General features: G+C 42.0%; 1 protein-coding gene across 1 annotated transcript in view; it reads right to left on the bottom strand.

The window, feature by feature from the left end:
- The window catches only part of CUBN (cubilin), a 139,599-nt gene that overhangs the window by 73,779 nt on the left and 42,373 nt on the right, over positions 1–23,447 (bottom strand). Inside the window, exons 28-29 of the mRNA XM_061996580.1 lie at positions 12,948–13,107; positions 3,049–3,230 (exon numbers count right to left, since the gene is read on the bottom strand). Of these exons, the coding sequence (XP_061852564.1) occupies positions 3,049–3,230; positions 12,948–13,107 (342 nt within the window). The remainder of the gene's footprint in view (positions 1–3,048; positions 3,231–12,947; positions 13,108–23,447) is intronic.

The raw sequence follows: 23,447 nt of genomic DNA, 5'->3' as shown, positions 1-23,447 counted from the left end.
GAAATCTTACTGCTTGGCTGCTTGTGAGACCCAGTGACGGCTGCATCTGTCAGAAGTCTGTTCAACAGGCGAGTTTTAAAATGTGTTTGTGGTATACTCCCTGAGTCAGAGCCACAGCAGGAGATCTAGCAGTAATACATGCTCTTAATAATCTAAACCAGCCCAGAGAAGCTATGTGGCAGAAGAAACAGCAGGAGTTTCGAATATGCATCTAATAAGCATCACGGACCAGCCTCTCGTATCATCCCTGGTGCTCCCTGGGGCCATCTGCACAAGGAGACCAAACCCAGCTCTGACTTAAACCTCGCTCATTTCTGTAGTATTACCTCAGAAATGAACTTGGCCCAAGCTGAACACTTATAATTTCCCTGCTGGAAGAAACTTAAGGATTGGGGAAGAAATACTGATGGAAATCTGAGTTTTGTGGGTCTCCTTTATATTGTTAACAGTTCAGCAACAGCCTTCTGTACAGTTTCAAAAGAAAAAACACAGTCAAAGGCATGCTCTTTAGAGTTAGGAGTGTATTTTCTTTTCTCCTTCATGTCAGTTCAATTAATCAGATACTTTCACAAGGGCTGGAACAAAAACAAGTTAGAGTGTTTCCATGACAAAAAACAATAAAACGTTAGTTTTGGCTACAAAGAGGAAAACCAATAGTTACCACATGAAAAATAACCAAAAAGAAGAGGGAAAAGAGAATGGATGGAAAGAATGAATTGTAGGGAGTGGCTCACAAAGAGTCACAGGATGTCTGAGCTACAAACAGATAAAAATAAAAACATGTAGTCTGACCAGGGTACTCGACTCAGAGATAAAACTGCGTTGGATGGCATAGCAGGGATGCAACACTGCCATAAAGCCCGTGGTTTAAATCTGTTCTTATCATCTGCTTCTGCCCTGTTAGCTCCATTTATTGTTAACAGTCAGCATTCCACAGTTATGAGCAACAGAAAACTGGTTTTATGTGGTTGGTCACCCTCATGACACAGATTTTCTGGGAATAAAACTAATCCCTGTTTAGATATAACTGCCATCAAGGAGAGAGCCTGGCTTTGACAGAGAATTAAGAATTATGACAGTACTTGATATTTCTTTGTGTTTAAATAAGAGGATCAGACCATCCAGTAAGGAGATGGTTGACAGTATTCCTTCCCCTTTTCATCTCAGAGCTACATCTTGCTGTGGCAGATGTATATCATCTATAGTTTACATCATTTATAGTTTACAATAATCTGGTCCATGTTAAAGGGAAGATGTCATCATGGAATGAAGCAGACATGCTCATTTTTCTCTGTGTATGTATTTTCAACAGAAGACATTTAAAACTAATTTTTACTTTTTCATTGTGTCCAAATTGTGGCTTCTATTTCCATGAAATGCTTCTAGAAAAGATCTTTAAGAACAACTTCAAATTTCTGGATGTTTGTAAAAGGAATGGAATCTGATAGGGAAGACAGAAAGAAAGAGTGCAACAGTGTCATAAAAGAAACAAGGTAAAGGATTAAAGAAGTGTGTGTCAAACATTTGAGCAGGCAGAAGCCAAGGGGAAAATTGAAGATTTCACACATAAAACTTTTGCAAGTATTATTGCACAGTCTTGCTGAAGCATATGGCACTGTTGGGACAGTGATATGGAAGGGACAGCTTGTTTAGGAGGCATCATCAGAGAAAAAGGGAGACAGTTGCTGCATTTTACAAGAACAAATATGCTTCTGGGAAATGTACAAGAGAAATATTCGAGTAACTATGGTACAAAAATGAAGTCAGCAGCAAAGGTGCTGTGATGGGAAAGAACTCCTAGAATTTTCCTATATTGTCTACCAAGTACAAGGGGTGAGGGTGTTTCTAAGCCAAAGCTAAATGCATCCAAGTAACCAAGTTTTGTGTTAATGGGGAATTTTTATTACAAGACAGCTTCCTATTTCAGAGAGTAGACAGAGTTAATGGGACAGGGAAGCACATCAGGGTGCAGAGCTGCCTTAGTACTGACTTTGAGCTCCTGTTAAAACCAGGAAGAGATAGGGCAAAAGTGAAATCAGGAGGGCAACTATAAGAAAATGCAGACTTCAGAAACTGAAGAATAATCTTGGGAAGATAACATGAGAGTGAAAGAACTCTGGAACCTTAGTGATCTCTGAAACACACTGTGTCAAAGGCACACTGGGCAGAAAGCTGTCTAGCTCTATGCCAGTCACACATTGTACTATCCAGGAGAAAAGAAGAAAGGCCTCAGTGGTGTGGTACAAGACTTCTTAATCCATCTTTTAGGTTCATTCAAATATTATCTATGTACTAACATCAAAAGACACATCAACTATACCTCCATTAGTGATCTCAAATGTCTCTAGTGAGAGCAACCTAGAAAGTCTACACCTCTAAAGAATTTCTTCCTGAAGCTATTTCCTATTCCTTCATCCTGTACTTCAAATCTGTTAGATGGGATTGGTCACCTTGGCTGCTTCCCAACATGAAGCACACAGATGTCATATATAACAGGACCATACAGTCTTAGACTACAGTCTTAGTAAATCCTTTTCTCCTTGTTCAGCTTCCCTAAGCTGACTAGGATACTGCTGCTTCTTTTACTCTTTATTTCAAGTACAAAGTTTCTTTATACTTTTCAGCACCTGGGGTTATAAATCTCCCCAGTTCCTCAGAAGGTCCTACACAAGGTCTCACTTTAGCTGTCCCCTGAGTGATCCATTATCTTTCTTTACATCAGGAAATTTTATCTCCATCATACAGCAACCTACATTCAGTTCTTTGTAGTTTTTCAAAGCAGTTTTTTTCTCTTGTTAGGAAGTGTACAGTGCTGAGCATCATTATTCAGTAAGATATGCAAACACCAAAGGCATAAAAGCAAAACCCAAGAAGAGCATCGTGGCTTCTGTGACAGTATCTGCAGAGCATAACTGTAACCATAGCAGAAATGAGAAACTGCACTAGAATTCTTTGTTCTGTTCCTGCAGTTCTTGGGATTATCTGCTCCAGACAGAAAAAAAAAATGTTACTTGTCTATTTTTTGAGGAATAAATCTGATGCTCTTACCTCCAAAACATCATAGTCACAGTTTGGGTGATATTCAATGTCGAATTCGTGAATGGTGAGTTGGATGCTGCTACCAGGAGCTGTGTGGATGTACCAGATGCATTCCTTGTTGCCTGGGTAACTGTTGGGGTAGCCAGGGCTGTGAAATGAACCAGAAGGGCCATAGAGTTCTCCTCCACAACCTGACAACACAGCAAAGCACCTCAGTCAGTGAGGGTCACTGGAAAAACTCACAGGCAGCTCTGCAATGAGAACAGGCATTAGCACCCATTTCATACACAAATATGTATACTGGGCTTGAGGGTCTTCTCTGTCACAGGGAACCATGGTCTAGAAGGGAAGAGAAACTCAGGAATGGCAGGCTAGACCTGCTGGCACTGTCCATGTAGTGAGCACTTCATCTCCTGTTTTGGCATGTTTCTCATTGTACTTCAGCATCTGCTTTGACAGGTGAAGAGACAAAGACAGAGCAGAAAAGGTGACATCTTTTTTAGTGGCCTCTAACTTTGATCAGTTCTAGAAAAGCTGAATCAGATCCATCCTCATCTGTTAGTGACCTCAACTAAGACACAAACTAAGTTATCATGGGGAGGGCTTCCTATTGTTGTAAAAATGCTCTTTCCCACTGCTTTAGAAAATCATTAAAGACAATGAAATTGCCCTCAGCCAACTGAGCACGATTACAAGCTGCCAAGTCACGGCGGATAAACTGTCCTTCTGACAATTGGTGAGTTTAATGTTCTCTTTTATTGAATGGCAACTGTGCAGTTGTCAGACATCCATGTTTGAAAAGCTGTGTATTTTCAGATAGGAAATTCTTGTCCTAACCTCACCCCCTACCCCCAGCCCCTTGGGTGATTCAGTTCTTGCATATTATGAGCTACATTAAATGCAGGCCTAGATTTGACAGCACAAAACAGCTGAAGACCTGAGGCTGTGGTTTGGTCATCATTTTATGGATACGTGGCAACTGCTGCACTCACCTCCTTTTGTTAAGTTCCGTGGAAGGTGCCTTCCCTGACCCATTCCCTGGGGTACAGGGTGGGAAGGCTCAGCAACCCTTTCCACTGCCAGGGCAAACCTAGATCAGCTGCACTCATGGTGAAGCATCACATTTCGAGAGGTCAGTAGCGTGTCTGAAGTCAAGGGACTGTGTGTTTGATCTGATTTCACATGTGTGTTGCTCTGCTTTGTGGCAGCATATTTTTTTTACCTCACTACAAATACAAGCCCTTTAAGTGCTTCATTTAGATACTAGCTAATGTTATGCTTACACAGCTTTTATGGGGTCACTGAAGATTTGTAAGTAAAGTCCACACTCTCTTTGGCTTCATCTACAGAGGAGAGCTTCTGCCACATAGCAACAAAGCCTCAAAATACTTAATTAAACCATCTAACAAATCATGAGCTCTGTATCCCCAGAGGCCAATAGTGTGGTATGTCAGAAGTGATAAACAGCATCTGTAGTAGAAGTTTTAGTTAGAGGAGATATTTTATAACATAAACCAGTCCACACAGATGTGTAAAACTTCCCTAATCTCTATTAAGTCTGAGCATCATTTGCAACTTGAACAAGGGATCTTTGGCCATTGCTTAACACTTTTTCATTTCCCTTTGGGAAGCTATAAATCATGATCTTCATTTAAATGCAAGCACTTTCCTCAACACCTTCTGTGACAAACTTGTGGTTATTAAAGGCTAACTACTAAGAGCCAGAAGCATTTGCCAGCATCTCTACCATAGCATCTTTCAGCTCCTCACTGAAAACTAGAGTTCAGGTTTGGCACAGTTGGCTCTAGGACTTTTAGGACTGGAAAATACAAATCTATGAGAGGGAAGGGCAGCAGGTCTGAAAGGAAGCAAGGCAACAAGGAGTTATTTTAAGCTGAAAAAGAGGCATCTACTGCAGATGTGAGGAAGACTCCAGCCATGCCCACAATGTAACACACATTTCTGTCACTCCAGCACCCAATAATCAGCAGAAAAATAAACACCTTTTAAACACAAGAATTCACACAATAGAGTAGTTCTCTATAACCCAGGAAAGCCTTTCTATAGCTGAGGCTGATCTCACAGGTGAATTGGCACGGTCTTAGTTCTTCTCCCTTTTTCTCCACCTGCATACCATGCTCTATAACCCTTCAAAGCTACGTGGTCAAGGTACCAGATGCCTCAACCAAGCAGCAAAAGCAGCTTTTAAGTGTATTTGAAACCAATTGTGCTTTCAGTCTCTCTGAACAGAGAAACAGAAAAGGGGTTTGCACTTACTTTCCCTGGGGGTTAAGCCTCTGAAACGTTGATATGCATGAACATTGCAGCACAGTGAGGAATAAAGCTTCAGTGTAACCCACCACCCTGTGTTCAGATGGCCTAATTTTTCTTAACCGAAACTAGGTCGTTGGATTTTTACAATTGGGAAGGAAAAACAAAGTGTGGTTGGGAGGGAGCCTTACATAAGCCGAATTTGCAGCTGTAATTTGAATTTGCCTGCTCTTCCCCCCACCCCAGAGCAGGGATGACACAGCCACTGAGGACAGACTGGAAGCTGAGAAAGCCGCCTTAGCAGCTTGGGAAACAGATTTCTCAATAAACAGACTGGATGGCTTGGCTCCTGAGGGGGTGGGAACGGGGAGGGAAGGGACAGGGGAGTTTCAGCAGGGAGAACAAAAGCCAATTGCTATTTATCTCAGCCTGAAGAAGGTTGGGAACATTTTAAAACTAAACAGGCAGTTATGACTCAGCTTCTCCTACTAAGAGCTTCCTGATAGCCACAAAGACATGGTTTTTATTTAAACCCGAAATGGCTCAGATGAGTGGAAGCCTTGTTTGCTGTGCTTTGAGGCACAGACCTTTCTTTCTATGCAGCCCTCACAGGTAGCATTCACATCACTCACAATCCCTTCTCCAGAGTGGTTTGTATTTTCTTGGAGCTCAGTGGATATTCTCTGGATGAGGTATGTGAAGCACACGAATAACAACAGTAAAGTGGTATTAATGTGCCATTTCCTGTCTTCCAACCATAAAAAGTTCCCAGAAAAGTCTTTTTGTTCAAAGTGATCCTTCTTAAAGTGATGATACTTTGTTTGCAAACATCAGAACTTGCTTGAGTTTATGTATTATTAAGTATTCCCCAATAGATGAAAAAAAAGGACTCACTGATCTTTGCAAACAGGAGAACTTCACATTTGAACTATTTTAACTGACCTGCATATGCAAGCACATACCCACACACCAGAGCACACACATAATCTGTGGACTGGCAGAAAGTCTATATACTATGCTTCTGCTGTTATATGGGTAAAGGAAGAATCAGTTCTGTTGTGCCCTTGTGAAAAAAAACACCCAAACCAATAGATGCTAGATTGTTTTAACAAAGCATTTCCAGAAATACTTAAGAGATTAAAACAAATGGTCCTGCCTTTAAACTCACTTGTTACATCTGTGGAACACTACAGTGAGAAAAACTCAAATAAAGTTAGATAAATCCTTTTTTAAATGCTCACAAATCTTGTCTGTGAAAGCTTTGGCTACTCTTAGGATAAAATAAATAAATAGTCCAGAAATACTGCTTCAAAATGAGAAGTAAACTTTCACTCACTGACTTCACAGCTTCTATTTCAGTTCCTGGAATATTATGGGTCTTTACTATTCACAAACGTTTGTTTTGAACATTTGTAAAAGATGAGCTTAGAATTTGATCCCTCATTTATTCAGTCACTTCCCCATTTTCACTAGCCACAAAATCCTTGTAGCATCATTCCTTTGTCTGATTGGATCATAGATACAAGCCATCAAGGAAATCTAAACTGCAAGTATTTTTTCATATTATTTGTGCATTACTTTGGGAGACATTCCCTGCCTTGAGGTGCTTATTCTAGGCTTTGTAATTTGCCTCAGCAGATATTTAAAATAATCAGAAAAGATATCAAACAAATTCCATTCACGTGAATGGAACAGGAACAGGCTGCCCAGGGAGGGTGGGGAGGCTCCTTCCTTGGAGGTCTTCAAGACCTGCCTGGACACTTTCCTGTGCCACCTGATCTAGGTGGGACCTGCTTCTGCAGGGAGGTTGGACCAGATCATCTCTAAAGGTCCCTTCCAACCCCTACCATTCTATGATTGTATGAATGTTGTTCAGGCTAAAGATGCAGATGCATATTTATTTATATAAATGTATGAATGGATGTGAATAGATGGATGGATTTTGCATTTTCAAGGAAAACTTCAGGAGAAATACCAGCCCTGTCTTTTTGAAGCTTGCATTTGTATGTACCATCTCTTTTTCCTTTTTTTCAAAAGCAAGCCAAGAAATACTTTATGATTTAACCTGGAAAGTCATTCCCATATGAAAGCAGCCTGACTGCTTTATTAAGATATCAAAATAGGAAAAGTTTAAATGATGACATAATCATCTCAGCTAATTGAACCTCTCCTATTTCTGGCATCACCATGAAGTGAATACAAACCTTCTCTCAATGTTTACATTTGTCTGCAAACATCAGATTAGAGTTTGCTTCTATTCAAATAAATGGAATTTGTGCTGTTTATGGCCCAAAACAAAAGGCAAACATGCACAAGTAGAAATTGCTGCACGGCTCTGTCTCCCACAAAAACAATAGAGAATGATCTGAAACCATTCTTTTCCTAGTGAAACAGCTTTAGAAGTTTTTCTCAGCACAAAGATGCACTGTCCTGCTCTATGTTGACAGATACACAGACAGCTGCACTGTGGAAAAGTTTCTTGTAGCAAAATTTCATACAGCATGTGCTCAGTTTGTCAGACCTTGCAGTCATTTTGGAAAGTTCAGGCCTGAAGTTAAACTGAGAAAAAAAGGAGAGGGGAGATACTCTTTTAGTAGTGTAAAGGTCCTGGAATTCCCTTGAACATGCTTAAAAGAACTACCTGACCTGCTGTTGGTTGCTAGGAAATCAGACAACAAATAGAAAACTCTGGAAATGTGTATTTGGTGTCTTTGCTTTCCTCTGGCTAAAATCTAGGTAGTCATTGAAGATAGTGCAAGGGATGATTTACAGATCTTTCCATATTATTGCCTGTCTGGTTAGCAGATGGTGTTCATTACTCAAAGGAGAATCCCTATTCTCATAAATAATTATAGCTGAAGAGAGAAATAGTCACCTGTGGAAACCTTTATTATTTGCAAGGTTTTTAGATTTATTCATGGGTATGTTTTATCCACATGCTAGGAGAATCCCTCCCATGAAGTCTGAAGTGCACTGGGATTGTTCCTTAAAAATCAGAGATAGGGAAATGAAAGGATTCAGAGTTGTTCCACTCATCCTCATGGTGAAACACTTCAGTAAACATTAACTGCAAGAAGCACAGAGTATGAATATTTACCTGTACTACAGTAATACTTGCATGAATTATAACTTGGATTTGATTCTGAAATCTTTTGCCCACTTGATTTGGTTTAGTTCATAGACTATTACCCAACAGAGCAAGGGAGATAATTTTTGTGAGAAAGGTTTATGCAAGAGGTTAAAAATTCAAGTGAGAAACTGTTCTGGGGTTTTTTTTCCTTCTTCTTCTTTCTGATTTGTTAATCATGTCTTTATCTTTGATTCTGTATTTCCTTCAACATGTCCCAGTCTAAAATCAGTAAGGTGGATAATAAATAAAAATAGACTACTGGGGCCCAGAGACATGAAGGCAAATTTGGGCATTTAAACAGGAGATGAATCTTCCAAGCACTCAATGGCCACAGTAGCCAGATCAGCTGCCACTGCTCAATATTCAATAGCTCTCAGACATTGATTGAACTGTTCAGCACAGGACAAGGGGTGATGGGATGAAGCTGGAACACAAAAAGTTCCACTTAAATATAAGAAAAAACTATTTCACTGTTTCAGTGAGGGAGCCCTGGCACAGGCTGCCCAGAGGGGCTGTGGAGGCTCCTTCCTTGGAGGTCTTCAAGACCCACCTGGACACGTTCCTATGTGACCTGATCTAGGTGACCCTGCTCCTGCAGAGGGATTGGACTGGATGATCTCTGGAGGTCCCTTCCAACCCCTACCATTCTATGATTTTAAGAAAGAATTGGCCCTTATTCTTACCTATTAGTTTTGGGGGGTAGGAGGAAGTTCAGCTTGCTGAAGAAAGAGAAATTCATTAATCCTCAGCCCTCATAGAGGACATGTCTGTGTTTTTAATAGCCAGACTGCAATATAAAAAGCCAGCTCTGAACATGGTAGCACCCACAAGTCAAAACAATTGCTCAGGAACTCAAAAGACAGACTCTGTGCATCCTTAGACCTAATGGGACAGAAAGACACTGAAAAGGAACAGTCGTTTTTGAAAACTGAACAAATGTCAATTTGTCAAAGGCTGCACAAGAAATCAACACCTCAGCTGTGATGCAGGCTCAGAAAATCCTGGCCTCAGCTCCCTCATTGACCTGCAGTGCAGTATTCTCTCCAGCAATCCTAATAACTCTGTGGCAAATGTCTGCAGTGAATGGCTTCTGCATCCTAATCTAGTCTTTATGCCTGTTATGCCTCCCTGAAGAAGTAACAAACGATTCTGCATTTTACCTGCCACATACAGTGAAGCCCCCAGTCTTTAGTTATTGTATGTCTTTAAATAATTTTCATCTTCTGAAAATACAGACTAATCAAAACTTGTCATGAACTGAGTGGCTTTCTCCACACCCATCAATCATTTCTTAGGGAAAGAAGATGATGGAGAAGGAAAAGAGCAATACAATGCTTTGGGGCTATATAATTCTTCTCTCAATAGTGCATTTTGCTTCTCTTTTCAAGAGAGAATTGATATGTCACAGAATAGTGGGCACAAATTTTGACTGTGCTGAGAAGAATCAATTGGATTTATAAGCTCCACTGACAATCAAGCAGCCAAATGACTAAACTTCCAATGACATGCAGACGTATATATAAAGCAGCCAGCTCCTACAGGCACATGGCTTAATAAGGCAAGTGACATGTCGAGGAAACATGTGTCTTCTGAGATAGTGACAGTTGTCACTGGTGTAGTTTTGCATGGAGAGCCCTTTGCCCTTTTGGCCTCCTGATTTTTCTGTTTTTTTTTAAGGAAAGCAATTCAATTGGCATGCCATTCAATTACCATATCCAGACTGTTACCAATAGTTTGCTCTTTCTCAAAGGGCCAATATATGCTCCGAAATATATTTGCCTATATTAAGCTTACTAATAAACAGCAGAAGAGGAATGAGCACCTTGCAGATTCAAGCTTTCCTCTGGTGAATAAACCCTTTGAAGCCTTGGCTGCAGAAGAAAACATTACAGATTTAGCTAAATCCATTCTAAATCCAGCCTCACCAAGGAAAGCCCCTTAAATGAACAGTGTTAATTCAGAACCACAACCACTGCTAAGCTGAATTATTTGCACTACAGCTTTCCATTCAAATTGAAATTATTTAGGACACTTTTAAGTGTAAATAACAGCATTCTCCTGAGATCAGTTACTAGTTGTCTCTTTGGGAAAGCCTAAAGACTGGGTTTCCTTCAGCAAGCCAGATCAGTACCTCAGCAACTGAAAAGCAGCATCTCCTCAGCTGGAAAGACCAGATGCAAATGTTTCAAGTCAAAACACTTTGAATTTGTGTCATGTGTGGAAGGAGGGGCTCCTCACATCACTTATAAATGAAGTAAGCTTTTGGCTTTTTGTGACCACCTTGTAACTGTGAGCAAAGCTGCTGGAAAGGGGTGGCTGAAGTGGACTCTATCAGGCATGTGGCAGCAAATGTAAGTGCTGCTCTCTTTTGTCACCAAAGCATGTGAATGTCCTTGATATATATCTCATAGATGCTTCACAGCTGCCAGTCAAGGAGCACATGGGCAGCCTGAGAAATAGTTCACAGCAGCTTTTACTCTAGAGCACACATTTGTCAGCTGAGCAGGAATAAAAACTCTTCTCTCAGCAACATATAGCCTTGTTATTTTCTTATCAGGTGAGACATTACCAGATCCAGTTTAAGTTTCTCTTAGGGATTTGCCCTCAGAGAAGAGGAGACCTAAATGTTTCTCTCTGAAATATCCAACTCAAAGGCTGCATCTCCTGATGGGTTCCCCTATATGAAGAGACTTTCTCCAATGAGCACTTTTTGTGCATTTGAGATATACTTGAAAGGGAGAAGCAAATACAGCACCCTGACCACAGGAACGTATCTAATTTTATCCAGCCTAGGGCATATACTATTGGGTATATGCCCAGACAACGCAGCCACTGAGGGGAGGAGGAATACCCATATTTGTACGTGACACCAACCAAGAAATGCAGGAAGTGCTTACAATGAACAGAAAGCTGGCAGCTGTGGTCAGCTCTGGAGGAACTTCCACTCCTGTTACAGTCTGTCAAGAGTTGCAGCTGTGACACTGGGAGCCAGCAATGACATTCCCTAGGAACCAGCCCTACCTGAACCCACAGATCCTGCACTGCTGCTTAGATACAGCCCCACATTAGCAGTCTGGGTTCTGTGCAGTGTTAGGTTGCTGTTTAGTGCCCAGGAATTAAGAGAGGAGCAGTGTTGTCTGACAGAGAAGTGAATGTGTCAGTGTACAAAAGGAGAGTAGGAGGGGTGTGAGAGGGCTGGAGAGTCCGGGAACTGTTTGGAGGGGAGTTTGGAAAGCACAAGAGCTCTTACCACGCAGGCAGATTCTGGAAAGCCTGAAGAGCTTTAGAAAAGCACGTTAACCCAGCACCATGGCTACCGTATGGAGCTGATGTCATCTGGCTGTGCATAAAAGCCTCAGCTTTTTCTTCTTTTGTGCAATCTCAGAATGACATCACCTCGAAGCACAAGAATGCACCTTTGTGCTGCAGCACTTCCCCTGCCGGCTCTGCCACACAGCTCACTCCTCTCACTACGGCTTTCCTCCACCCATAGACGCTCCTTGACCTCTCCTGAATGCAAACCACCGCTGTCTAGTCGACAGTGGGAGCTCCTCTGGGAGCCTGCGAGTGCCAGCAGCCTGTGGTAATGCAGAGCAACCCCTATTCAAATAATGTATAGCAGGCTGTACACCTCAGCAACCCGCAGTGGGGCCTCTGCAGCCTGTCTCAGCCGCCTTACAATGCTGTCAGGGCTGAATGGTGTGAACTGATTAGACAGACAGGGCAACTGTGGAGGTTTAATTATTTTCAAGGTTGGATCCTCTTTGATGAGATGTACAATGAGACGTGATTTAATCTTGTTACAGTCCAATCTTGCTGTTAAATAAGGAGAGTGAAAAAGTTGCATTTGTGGCCTCACTTATGAAGGAACTACAAACATAATTTGCAGTTGCACAGTCATTAACAGATTAGTTCATAATTGGCATGCAGGCTTGCCTATTTGATAAGGCATGTGACAGTCTTTGTAGCACGCAAGAATGAGGGAAAAAACACTCAAAGCACATCCTGGCCAATGTTACTTCATGCTGAGAAGGGGGGGTGAGAGGCAGTTGGAAGTGAACATGTTACCCAAGAAAACAAGCACCTCTTAATGAAGCCAGAGAGACACCTGCACAGAAAACACAAGTCTACAGGAACAGGTCATGCTGAGGGTTTAAAGTGTTTTCCATTGGAAAGCCCAAGTCACCCACACTTCCTCTGTAACAGAATATATCCCCTGTTCAATACAGAGTTTCTGCAGATGTCCCTCAGCCCTGTGCCTACTCCTGCAAATGAAAGCATATTTCACTACCAGCCCTCAGTCTCTGACCAGATGACTTTTGAAGGTGCACATGTGCAGAAACATCCACTGGGAAAGTATTTGAGGAATTACGAGGAAAGGCAATCTTTTTAGCTCTGTAATGGGCTGTTTCTACTTAGCTGACACAGAGTGGTGTAAACTAGGACTTCATAACCCATGCAGGGAAGAAGGAAACATACCTGCCTAGAGGAAGCCTGGCCAACTTACCATTGGCATGCCACTGCATCTGGAATCCACTTCTAGGGTTCAGTCCGTCAGAGTAAAACACCACATGAAGGCTTGTCCCTGTAGTGCTCCCTGCCAGTGGAAGAGACTGTCCACAGAAAGTGCCTATCAGGTTGGACTGTACATCAGCCCCATCATAAAGCTGAAAAGAAACAACAAAAGAATTCCAGTGAGTAAAAAGCAGCTCCACAATTCTTAATGTCTTTACAAGATTGCAAAGAAAAAGCAGCAAGTCTTCTTGCAGCAGCCACCTTTGCAGAGCGGTGTGAGCTCTGGGAAGCATGCAAAGATTTGGATGAATTGATGAGCAAACACAACTGCAATATGTCTTTAAACCTGGCTGCACACTGTGTATAGCAGGAAGGTTTTGCTGGCTTTGTTTTGGTGTGTACTGGGGGTTGCTGAAGAAGATAAAGGGCAAATGAAACAAAATCTAAAGAAAAAATGAATGTCATGGGTCTGATTTGACTGTACATCAAACATGCTCAGTGCCTCCAAACCCCTCTGTGACAACTCTTTACATCTTCATTTCTTTGAGAATGCACTCAGGTGATTTCAAGACTGACTGAGCTTGTTATGAGGAAAACCATGCAGTCAGCATCACCAGAGTCTCCTGCAGTAGTGAGGACAGAAGCAAAGGAAGTCCTCAAAAACCACGAGGCAAATTTCACGTGTGTTTGTTTATTGTTTCATGACCATATGTAGTGTTCTGCTTTGGAGGAAAAGCAAAGGAAGCATGCTTTCCCAACTTTAGTATTTAGAAACACTTTGTGTTTGGTCTCCTACTCATATTCTATGTGGTGGTATTTTGACAGTGTGCTGGTAGGTGAAGCCAGCCTGAAAATCTTGCTGTTCTCCAAACAATAGATGAGAAATCTTTCATCTACTCTTCAAACATCACCAATCTAAAATAAAAAAATAATTAAAAAACCCCCATGAAATAAAATATTAAGGAAATAAAAGTATTTAAATCTTGACACCTGAAGTTAGTCATATACTCTCATTTAAATGACAACAAACATTTTGATGGGATGACAGTGGATGCTTAGAGCTTATAAACCTCTTGACATGATCTGTCTCCAAACAGGTTTAAAGGGCCTTTCAGATGTTAGTTTTGTAATTTTTTTCAAATGCAGTAAATCACACGTAACATGCACCTCTGTTCTTCACCAAATACCCAAAGCTCATTGTCATTTTGCAGAGGTGATGAATATAATTTGCCCAAAGCTGGTAAAAATAAGACGCGTTCACTAAATTGACTTTGACCTGTGATATCAGACTGTCAGTTGTTGCCACGTTAGAAACTGCTTTATCATTTCTACTTTTGGTACTGTGATCCTTAAAGTTTAGAAAAACAGCAACTCTTGTGCTTTTTTATCACTTTGCCACAGTTCATCTAATCTTCTGTCTCACAGAGCACATCTTCCTAACACAACCCAGCAAATTCCTGGCACTGAAAATCACGCCTGAACCTTCTCATTGTGAATTTTTGGCATGCTTCTTTTCAGAATTTAAACAGAAACTCTTCTCTGTTCTGAAGCCATCACTGCAAAGTTCTCTTTGTACAAAGAATCAAACCTATGATCTCTAGAAAAGTAGCCAAGGTTTATTTATCTTTGCTCTCCATTCAAATATCTTTTCCAAATATCTCCGATTCCACTGAGAATTCTCCCACACTTAACACCCATGGTATGGAAGTATGATATTACAGTAAATATTGATTAACCATGCTAGCTACTAATTTTGCACACGTTGTCTAGCAGATTCACGTATGGGAATGAGTAAATAAACCCTTAGCTTTTCTGTTCAAGATGTTGGTTGGTCTTGCAGAACCTTCAGAAATCTTGTTGTCAATTTAAGACATAGTTGAGGACAAGAAATCTACTCAAATGGTTTGAAATCCTCAAGCAGTCTAGTTTGAATGTATTTTTTAAAATAAGGGATAAATTGCATGTTGTTCATCCAGAAGGTAGGGCAAAATTGCAGGACTAGTTCTATGGTAATATCCCATGGCCTATTTTATGGCTGTTGGCCATGAATCTTTTTTGGTTTTCAATCCTCTAATGCAATGAAAAGCTTGAGAAGTGAACTTGAGAACTATGCTTGGCATGATTTCTCTAGGTGAAATCAGAAAAAGCTTGAAAGTTTCTAATTGCAGACCCATCTCTGGTAGTTCTTGCAAAGCCTTGATCGATGTGTGATAACAGATATGAAATTGTCATAAAGATTAGATGTTTAAAAGTTGAACATTCACCTGTATTCTTTCCAAATGTAAAGCTTAAAGGTCCAGCTGATAGATGAGATGTCCCATGCCCAGCATTGCAGTTCTGACCTTCCTCCAAGCCCTACACATTCTTTTATGGCTTAAGTTTAGCAAAATGAAATAAAGTCGGATCGAATTAGATTTTTTAATAGTACAATTTCCTTTGACAGCTTTGTGGTATATACTGCTCAGATTTCTGTGGCTTCAAGCCATGGAAATCTTGCACCAGCAAAACATGAATGGTGAAGAATGAATCAATGTGCATCTCATGAATCTGGGCTCCAAATAGAAGCAGAACCATATGTTAAGATACATATTCAAACAGCTGTTAGCTTCAGTAAATACAAATGAAGAGCCATTCTAATGCACGAAATCATACCCGGAAACTTTCAAATCCAAACAAAAAAAACACCCCATCTTCATGAGTCTCCTGTAACTGTTATTCATCAAGGGAGTGTTATTTTTATCTAAGACAGTCAACGTCACATTTCTGTGTAATTTCCCCTGAAAACAGCCCGCCAGGTTTTCAAGACACAAAGAGTGGTTCCCATGGCGACCCCTCCATGCCGTGCTGCCCTCTGGGTCTGGCTTCAGAGAGGAGTTGTGTAGGAAATTCGAGTGCCTGCCCAGCTGTAACTCATTGAGAGAGGCTGAACCCAGACTGCTAGAATTACAGCAAGGGGGTTTTTTTTTTTGAGCAGCCTTTCATTTCTAAATGAAGGGAACAGCTGTGTGTTTTCACAGGGTATTTTGAACTTCTCGAACCAGGTTTTGCTCTCACATAAACATGGGCAAGCGAAACTGAAGCTGAATGCAGACATCCTGAGCTACAATTTCTCTTCTGATCTCTGAGGTAGTGTTTCTCATCTAAGGGCCTGCTTTGTCAGTTGTGCTATCCTAAAATGCTTCAAATCAAGGGAAGGTTTTTCCCCAGGGTGTATGAGGCAAGGTGCTTCCTTGGACCGTGCCAGACAGTTGAACTTTGGAGCAGTTTATTAGCTACTCTAGTACCATACTGACACTAGGAACCAGGGACTGGAGTCCCTCCCAGCTCCTCACTGGGAAGAAAGCTCTTGCTCCCTTTCTGGACAGATATTCCTTTCATTATTTATTTATTTGTTCAGACCTTTTAACCTCCATCAGAAAATCCAAGGGCATCCTAATGGTTTGGGCAGACAATCCAACAGGCAGAATACACAAACAGCTGTAGCACAAATTCAGATCCTTAGCCTCTTCTCTTTAACAGAAGCAGTTGCTCAGTAGCACCCAGAGCACTCCATTTTATCAACCTGCACCCCAGCACCAGCCCCAGCAGGTGAAGTGGTACGTTCAGACAAGTTATTAGGCATGAGCTCAATAACTCCTTATCAGGCTGCCTAGGAGCAAGCATATAGACTGCCACAAAAGTAAAAAGGGGAGGTACTAACTCTCTAAGGGATAGATCAAGCTGTGGGACTGCTCTGCAGCAAAGTGGCAGCTGAAAACCATCTGCTGGAGTGGGGCTGGGACAGCTGGGCTAGCCAAGGCTGCAGGAAGCGTTTGGCTTGGGCAGCTCTCCCAGAGGAGACACCATGGGCTCCAGTATTACATTGTGGCTTTCCTGACTCTTCATCCTGGAAATATGGCACTGATACCAGTAATGATGGTGTGGAGGCCACAGCTGTTCACCTCTCTTTGGAGGAGCAAAGCACAGTGACACGACCTGTCCCATAGAGAAGCTCATTGCCAGAACTGGAGCAGTGGCTCAAGGACTGAGCTGACCAGAAAATGAAGCTTCTGCTGTGTGGAAAGGAATAAGGATCTCAAACAAATGAGGGGAAAGAAATTGAAAATATCCCATTTGGACAAACTCAAAGAAAAGACATTTTTCTAGCTGAGCACCTTGTAAAGCTTATTCCTTCTTGCAAAGTGAGACTGGCAGGAGCCTTCCAGACAGGTAGCAGGACTCCATCTGTTCAGTTTTCCTGCCAGAAAACTGAGGGGGTTTAGGACAAAATGTCAATTTTTTCCTGGATAACTTTGTTTCTGTGAAAAGGCATGGGTGGTTTTCTTTAATCAGAAAAATTATTACAAAGGAAAACTCCCAGCCTAACCTGCTCTGGAAAAACACTGCCTTCAAACATCAGTTAGACGTAACAGTCTGGAGCCAGAGGTGATGGAGTCTTTGAAGGAAAACTTCTCATTTCTTATGAGGTGAAAATCTATCCTATGAATGCTGAGGGTCCTCAAATAATTTTATTACCAGATATCATGAATTCATGATATAATTACGAGTAGTTATATCAATAATTGTCTCAAGCTGAGTCTAGAAACAGATTGCCTGCAGTCTGAAAGCCTTTCTACAAGGACCAGCAGCAACAGCTCAGGGCTGTATTTGCAGAACTTAGGAAGGGAGGCTGTGCCTGGGATTACACCAGAGAGCTACGAGTGTCCCACCCCATGCCTGAGCCTCTAGGACATCCTGACAGAGCTATTCTGACACACACAAGTATCCCTTTCCTCTTACAAGTAGGAAAACTGATATGGGATTGTTTTGGCTGATCTAAACACTAGTGGCAGTGCTTACAGGTGTCTTAGCAGCATTTCCTGAACAGGTCAGTTTTTGGAAAGGAAATTTTGATGCCATTACAACAAATACATTAGCAGAAAACAAAATCAAGCAATAACCAGACCATATCGTCACCATCCAAGTAACGTAATGCACTCCAAGGAGAGACCACCATTAATTGTTAAAGCAAGAATTATCACAAATGAAAACAATCCATTTCCAAGCAACACATTTCCTTCTGGGAGAACAACAGTGTGATCTTAAGAACTTACAGGTCTGTCAGCCAGAGAAAAAAACAAACAAGCTAAAGCCCCAGGATGTGGCTCACTGCCCTTGCTTAGCACCACAGAGACAAAGTTTTCAGAGAAACAAAGGCAGCTTGAGACTTTGAATGACTTACTATATGGAGCCTTGTTATTTCTGCACAGAGAGGAGAACAAAATAAGGTTATGTTTGTGCTTTCATGATGAGAAGTGTTTGCAATTGCCACTAAATAAAAGTCCTCTCGAAAAATTCACTCTAAGTAACATTTTAATATGATTATTTAAACATGTTTATGCCCTAGATGGTGATCTTTTGATAAAGCTCCATGCTCCAACCACCACAGGCAACATCCTTATTGCCACACAATGACACATTTTCACTAAGTAACCATTTTATTCCCTAGTACAAGGGAGTTTGACTTTGGGCACCACTAGACATACAGGCACACTGGGATTTAGCTGACATAGGGCAATGTATAGATGTCTAGGTTTTTCATAGTAAGAGCTCTCTATCTGAGCCTATGTTTTTGTCTCATAACCTGAGCCTGAAATACTCAGAGCCCTTTGAAAGTTTCAGAAAAGTTAAATTCCACTTTGGGCTCCAATGATACTTTTTAAAAGGAACTTTCACCTTTTACATTACCACTTCCAGCATTTTCAGTGAAAACAGCAATTTCTAACCACAGGCAAAGATGCTCATTCCTGTCTTTCTAGGAAAGGTTTCTTTCTGCAAATGATATAAACCCAACGATTTTCTTTAGCAAGGCTCTGCTGTTGTTAAAAGAATGGAAGAGATGCAGGGTGTGTATTTGGATGAAATGTTAGAATTGTTTTAGATCCATGAGTAGGAAACAACTGCTCTTTAAGAAAGGAGTGCCTAGGAGGCATCCACCTAAATGGCCAATCCCAACATCTGCACTCAAGAGCTGACTGGTTCAGTGTGATATTTTAACTCCTCAAGCTGGTATTAGGAGAGCACCTCCACCTAACCCCTGTGCTGTCTGGATGGAGAAGGTCTCAGGCACCTGCAACAGGCCAGCCCTGGAGTTTCCCACATGCATGCTGGGCAGAGCAGGCTGAGCTCAAAGCAAGGCAGGAGTGTATCCAAGCAGCTTGCCTTCTGCCAGCCACTGGGAATGCTTTGATCTCAAATCAAAGCTCCATTGCCTGGGGCAAACCCAGGCTGCCCCACTGTCCTGTTCCTGACCCTGTGTCTCCCCCTGAGATACAGGCAGAGGTTTGCTCTCATGGCCAGTATCTAAACTGGTCCCTGAACCGTCTCTCCTGCCTTTGCTGACCAAGGGGCTGGTTGGGCATCCACGCCCCTGTGACAGTGGGATCACACATGCCTGGTCATGAGGCTGTGGCTATTTTGGTAGAATGCCTCAGAAGTTGAGGATCCTCCTTTACAGGGAGGATCCACTCGTGGCAGAGGGAGCAGGACTTCTTTTGAGCTTGAGACAATAATATTTCCAGAGTTATTCTTCAGCAGAAAGCTGCTTCTTACAAAGAGATAAGGCTGTGCCTAGGGACAGCAGTCAGGAAGACCAGAGAAGGTGTGTCTGCTTGGAAAAGCCCAGGGGAAGTCTGAGCAGTTTGCAGTACACAGGCAGGGCTGAGCCACGCTCCTCACGTGCCTTGCCAGCCCACATGAAGGGAACTGCCAGTGCAAGCAACATCCCACTGACACCACCAGAGGCCAGAGGGAGCAGGATATTCCCAGGGAATCCCCTCATTGGAGAAAAGTTTGTGTCACACAAAGCTACACAACTGAGAGCTGCAGCTCGGTCTCTGCAAATGGAGACAGAGAAAAGGGAAACATTCCTGCCTCTTATGCCCTCAGCAAAGCAAAGCCACCAGCTCACAAGAGCAACGGAGAAGAAAGGGACAAGACTTTCCTCAAAGTCCATTGTGTTTTAATCCAAGTTCTCTGAGGGCTCCCCTTTGATGAGGGGAAGCTTTGGCCAACTCAGATGGGATTTCCTTAGCCACAGTGTAACTTCATATTGTGATGCCTGTAGTGAGCAGCATAAGCCACTCCACTACACAGCCATTCGCACAGATCCTGGCCAGGCTCTTCTGGAATACAGAAGAACAGAAAGAAGAATCAGCTGCAACTAGTTAAGTCCCAAATGCCCTTTCCCCAACAAGGGGTATGCACACAACCATCATATGGTAGAATTTCACAGTCATGTCACATTGCTTTGAGCTGGCAGGGTGTGGAAAACGCTGATTCCATGAAGGTCTGACTCATTTTGGGAGTCCAAGAGCAGAGTCTGTGCTGGCTTCACTCGTGCTTCTTGTCATCTGAGGTTTCTGTAGGCATCAAGCAACTCTTTCATCACTGACAAATTCAGCTATCTTTAGGGGTGGGGGATTTTGTGTGCATTTGTAAGCCTGTTTCTAAGTAACCTTTCAAACAGCAAAGCCAAAGCGCACTTTGATGCTTGCAGTGCAGACAACTGGGAAAACAAAAATCTGAGCCCTGAGATAGGCTTGTCTAGGGTGGGCAGCTTTTTGGCTCAACATTCAGCATCTGACTATCCAGATCTCTCATTGAAAAATCAGTGCAAGGGTTAAGATTTCCTTCTGTATCAAGGGTGAAGCCTGCCACAGAAACCCAGGGAGAATTGTGGCTTTTATCCTTACAGTCTTATACTGAAGGACTTCTTGTGGAGACCCATAAACCCCTGAAGGAATTCAGGGAAGGGCTGGCACACTGCCAGCCTCCATGGCAATACCTTAATGGCTATCACTGCAGCTTGGCCAACAGGCTGTAATTTGATGTCTGTGTGCAGAACCTGGATGGGGATATTTAATATATCATCTGCCTTCTCCAGGGTGATGTATTACTGGTGACATTTTGTAAATCAATGCATGGCCATAAGCAAAGCCATTCTCTCTGCTTGGAGAATTCCTGCAGCACTTTAAAGAAGACACTCTCATAAATAAAATGCAATCATGTTAATCTCTTAAAATGTTTTAAAGCTAATTATTAATTACAAGTACAAGAGGGAGCAAAGCTAGAAACAGAGAAAGGGGGTTTTTTTCCCTTATGATAAGCTGATAAAAAAAGAGAAGCATCTGAGTGCAAACAACAATTATCTCATGCAGTATTCCCAGATGGACACAAAGGATATTATGGCACATCCCTGGAATGCTACTGTGGTTTAACAAGAAAAAAAAAGGGACATATCCTGTTACTACCAGAAGGAAATGAACAGATCTCAGAAGCAGATGCCATATTAATTACTGTATTCATTTGATAATATTCCACATATAAGGGTGCAATGGTATTTTAACCACTCTGAACCTAATTGCTGAAAGAGTCTGGACTGCTTAAGTACACTGGCAATAAGCAAGCAAGCGCTTTATTACAAAAAGGAACTGTCCTGCCCTGCAGCAGAGGGAAGGCTCCTGATGTTATCAGGCAGCTGTTTTCCTCCATAAGATATTCTTTTTCATTAACCCAATGATAATTCCATCCTTGTTGCTGGGCTCTCATGCTGCACAGACCAAAGGAGCGAGACTCAAGCAGAGAGCACTGTAACTTCTCTGACTGCATGACACAATTCTACTGTTTATAAGGCTGGTGGCACGTTGCAAAAAGCTGGGCAAAGTCTTCCCTGTACTTACTAAAAACAATTGCTGGACTGGACTTCAAGGGACAGTTGTACTTTATGAGCAGAAGAACAGAAAAGGAGATTGTCACTGAAGGATATAAAGATTAGTGATTTTCAAATGATACTTTTCTTGGACAAGAAAGAAGTAAATTTCAGTCCTACCACAAGACTCTGATCTTCAGGACAATAACACAACTTTCTCCTTAGTTGTAAAATAGCCTTTCCTCTGTGGAGATTAGGTTCTGTCATACTAAATCAGAAGGTAATTCATCATTAAAGATGGGGAGTTAAATATGTGCTTGTTCAGCTAATAACCTGGTGAATGTAGAGAAAGGAATGACATTTCTATGTCATTGTCTGCAGTATCTCACTGCCTAGAGTCTGATGACTCCTCTGGAAAGACTAATGTTAGGTTATTAAGCCAAGCCTCAGAAAGCAATAGAATTTAAAGACCATCCAATCTAATTACAGTTAGTGCAGCATCACTAGGAAACAGTCTGTTACTTGGTATGCCGTGTATCATATCATTGCCACTTCTGTACATGTCTTTATCAGGAGCAGTTTATCTCATACGCTTGAAACTTGGCTGTAAAACTCCTTCCAAAATGTCATACATCCTGTGAGCATTACTAGCCATGAGCCAACATCCTCTGACAGGCCACACAGCTCTGCACACTGCTGGTTTGGTGAGAAAGTGCTCATGAGATTCACGCTAGAGACTGATCTTATGAAAACCTGCAGTTTGGTCTCCTTCCCCCCACTGCCCCTTCTCAGTCTCTGACACAGCCAGGGGCAGAAAATTGCCACTAAGTTAAAAGAATAAGGCATTTTCTTTCCTACTGTAGTTGTACATGCTGAAGCAGACTGAACTGAGTCAGGGTCACTCAGGGCTCCCCGTGGAGAGGGAACACTGCTCACCATGAGTAACACCAACCAGCTGCTGCAAACGGCAGCCCGGCTCATAAGTATCCCATGATCAAAGGAGATAGGTAATGCAATACACAGCTGACTGCTCATTGTACAGCTGTGACTGCATTTCAGTCTGGGACAACCACACACTGTGTTTGCACTTACTTGTTCTCTTTGAATATCTATATGTTCCCTTGTCCTGTACTTGAAAGCGATTTGCTCTAAGCTGTGGCAGCATCTTTGGTAATTGACAAGCACTAGGAATACCTGTGTGTAGAAGCTTTTAGTTTTGTCATCCTACTTATTTGACTTCTGACTCACATGTGGACTAAGCCAAATAGCAAATCAATATATTCTGTGTATATTGGACTGAATTAGTCACGAGGCATATACATGTACACATATACTACATGTGGGTTTGAGTCAGAAGCATAAGTCACAATTAAACATAAAGCTGAAGAACAGGGCCTTTCCCAACATGGAGACTGGGACCACAGCCACAGTTCAGATCCAGCAGTGCCCAGGAGAGCAACCTGCCCTGTCTAGCCATCTCCACTGCACCCAGCACCCTGGTTTTTCTCTTTCAGAATGCAGAAAGATTTCAAACATCTTTCCGCGACATTGCAAATGTCTCCGGTTTGAGACATCTGCAACATCATAAAAACATGGCCATATGCATGAAATCTGTTTCTCCCATTGACTTTTAAAAGCAGCTCTGCTATTCTTTCTTTATTTCTTTTTGTTGCAACTGGCATTTCTTGGTTATACTCTGCTCAGGCAGCCCATAACACCTCTGCAATGTTTAATCTTGTCTTTGTGTGTCACATACCACTTTCCCTTACTTCCTCTACCATCACAACTGTGATCATCACCTAA

This window comes from Colius striatus, chromosome 5 (genome assembly GCF_028858725.1).
Source record: "Colius striatus isolate bColStr4 chromosome 5, bColStr4.1.hap1, whole genome shotgun sequence".
In the NCBI taxonomy this organism is placed as follows: Eukaryota; Metazoa; Chordata; class Aves; order Coliiformes; family Coliidae; genus Colius; species Colius striatus.
This window is presented reverse-complemented; position numbering and strand designations above follow the sequence as displayed.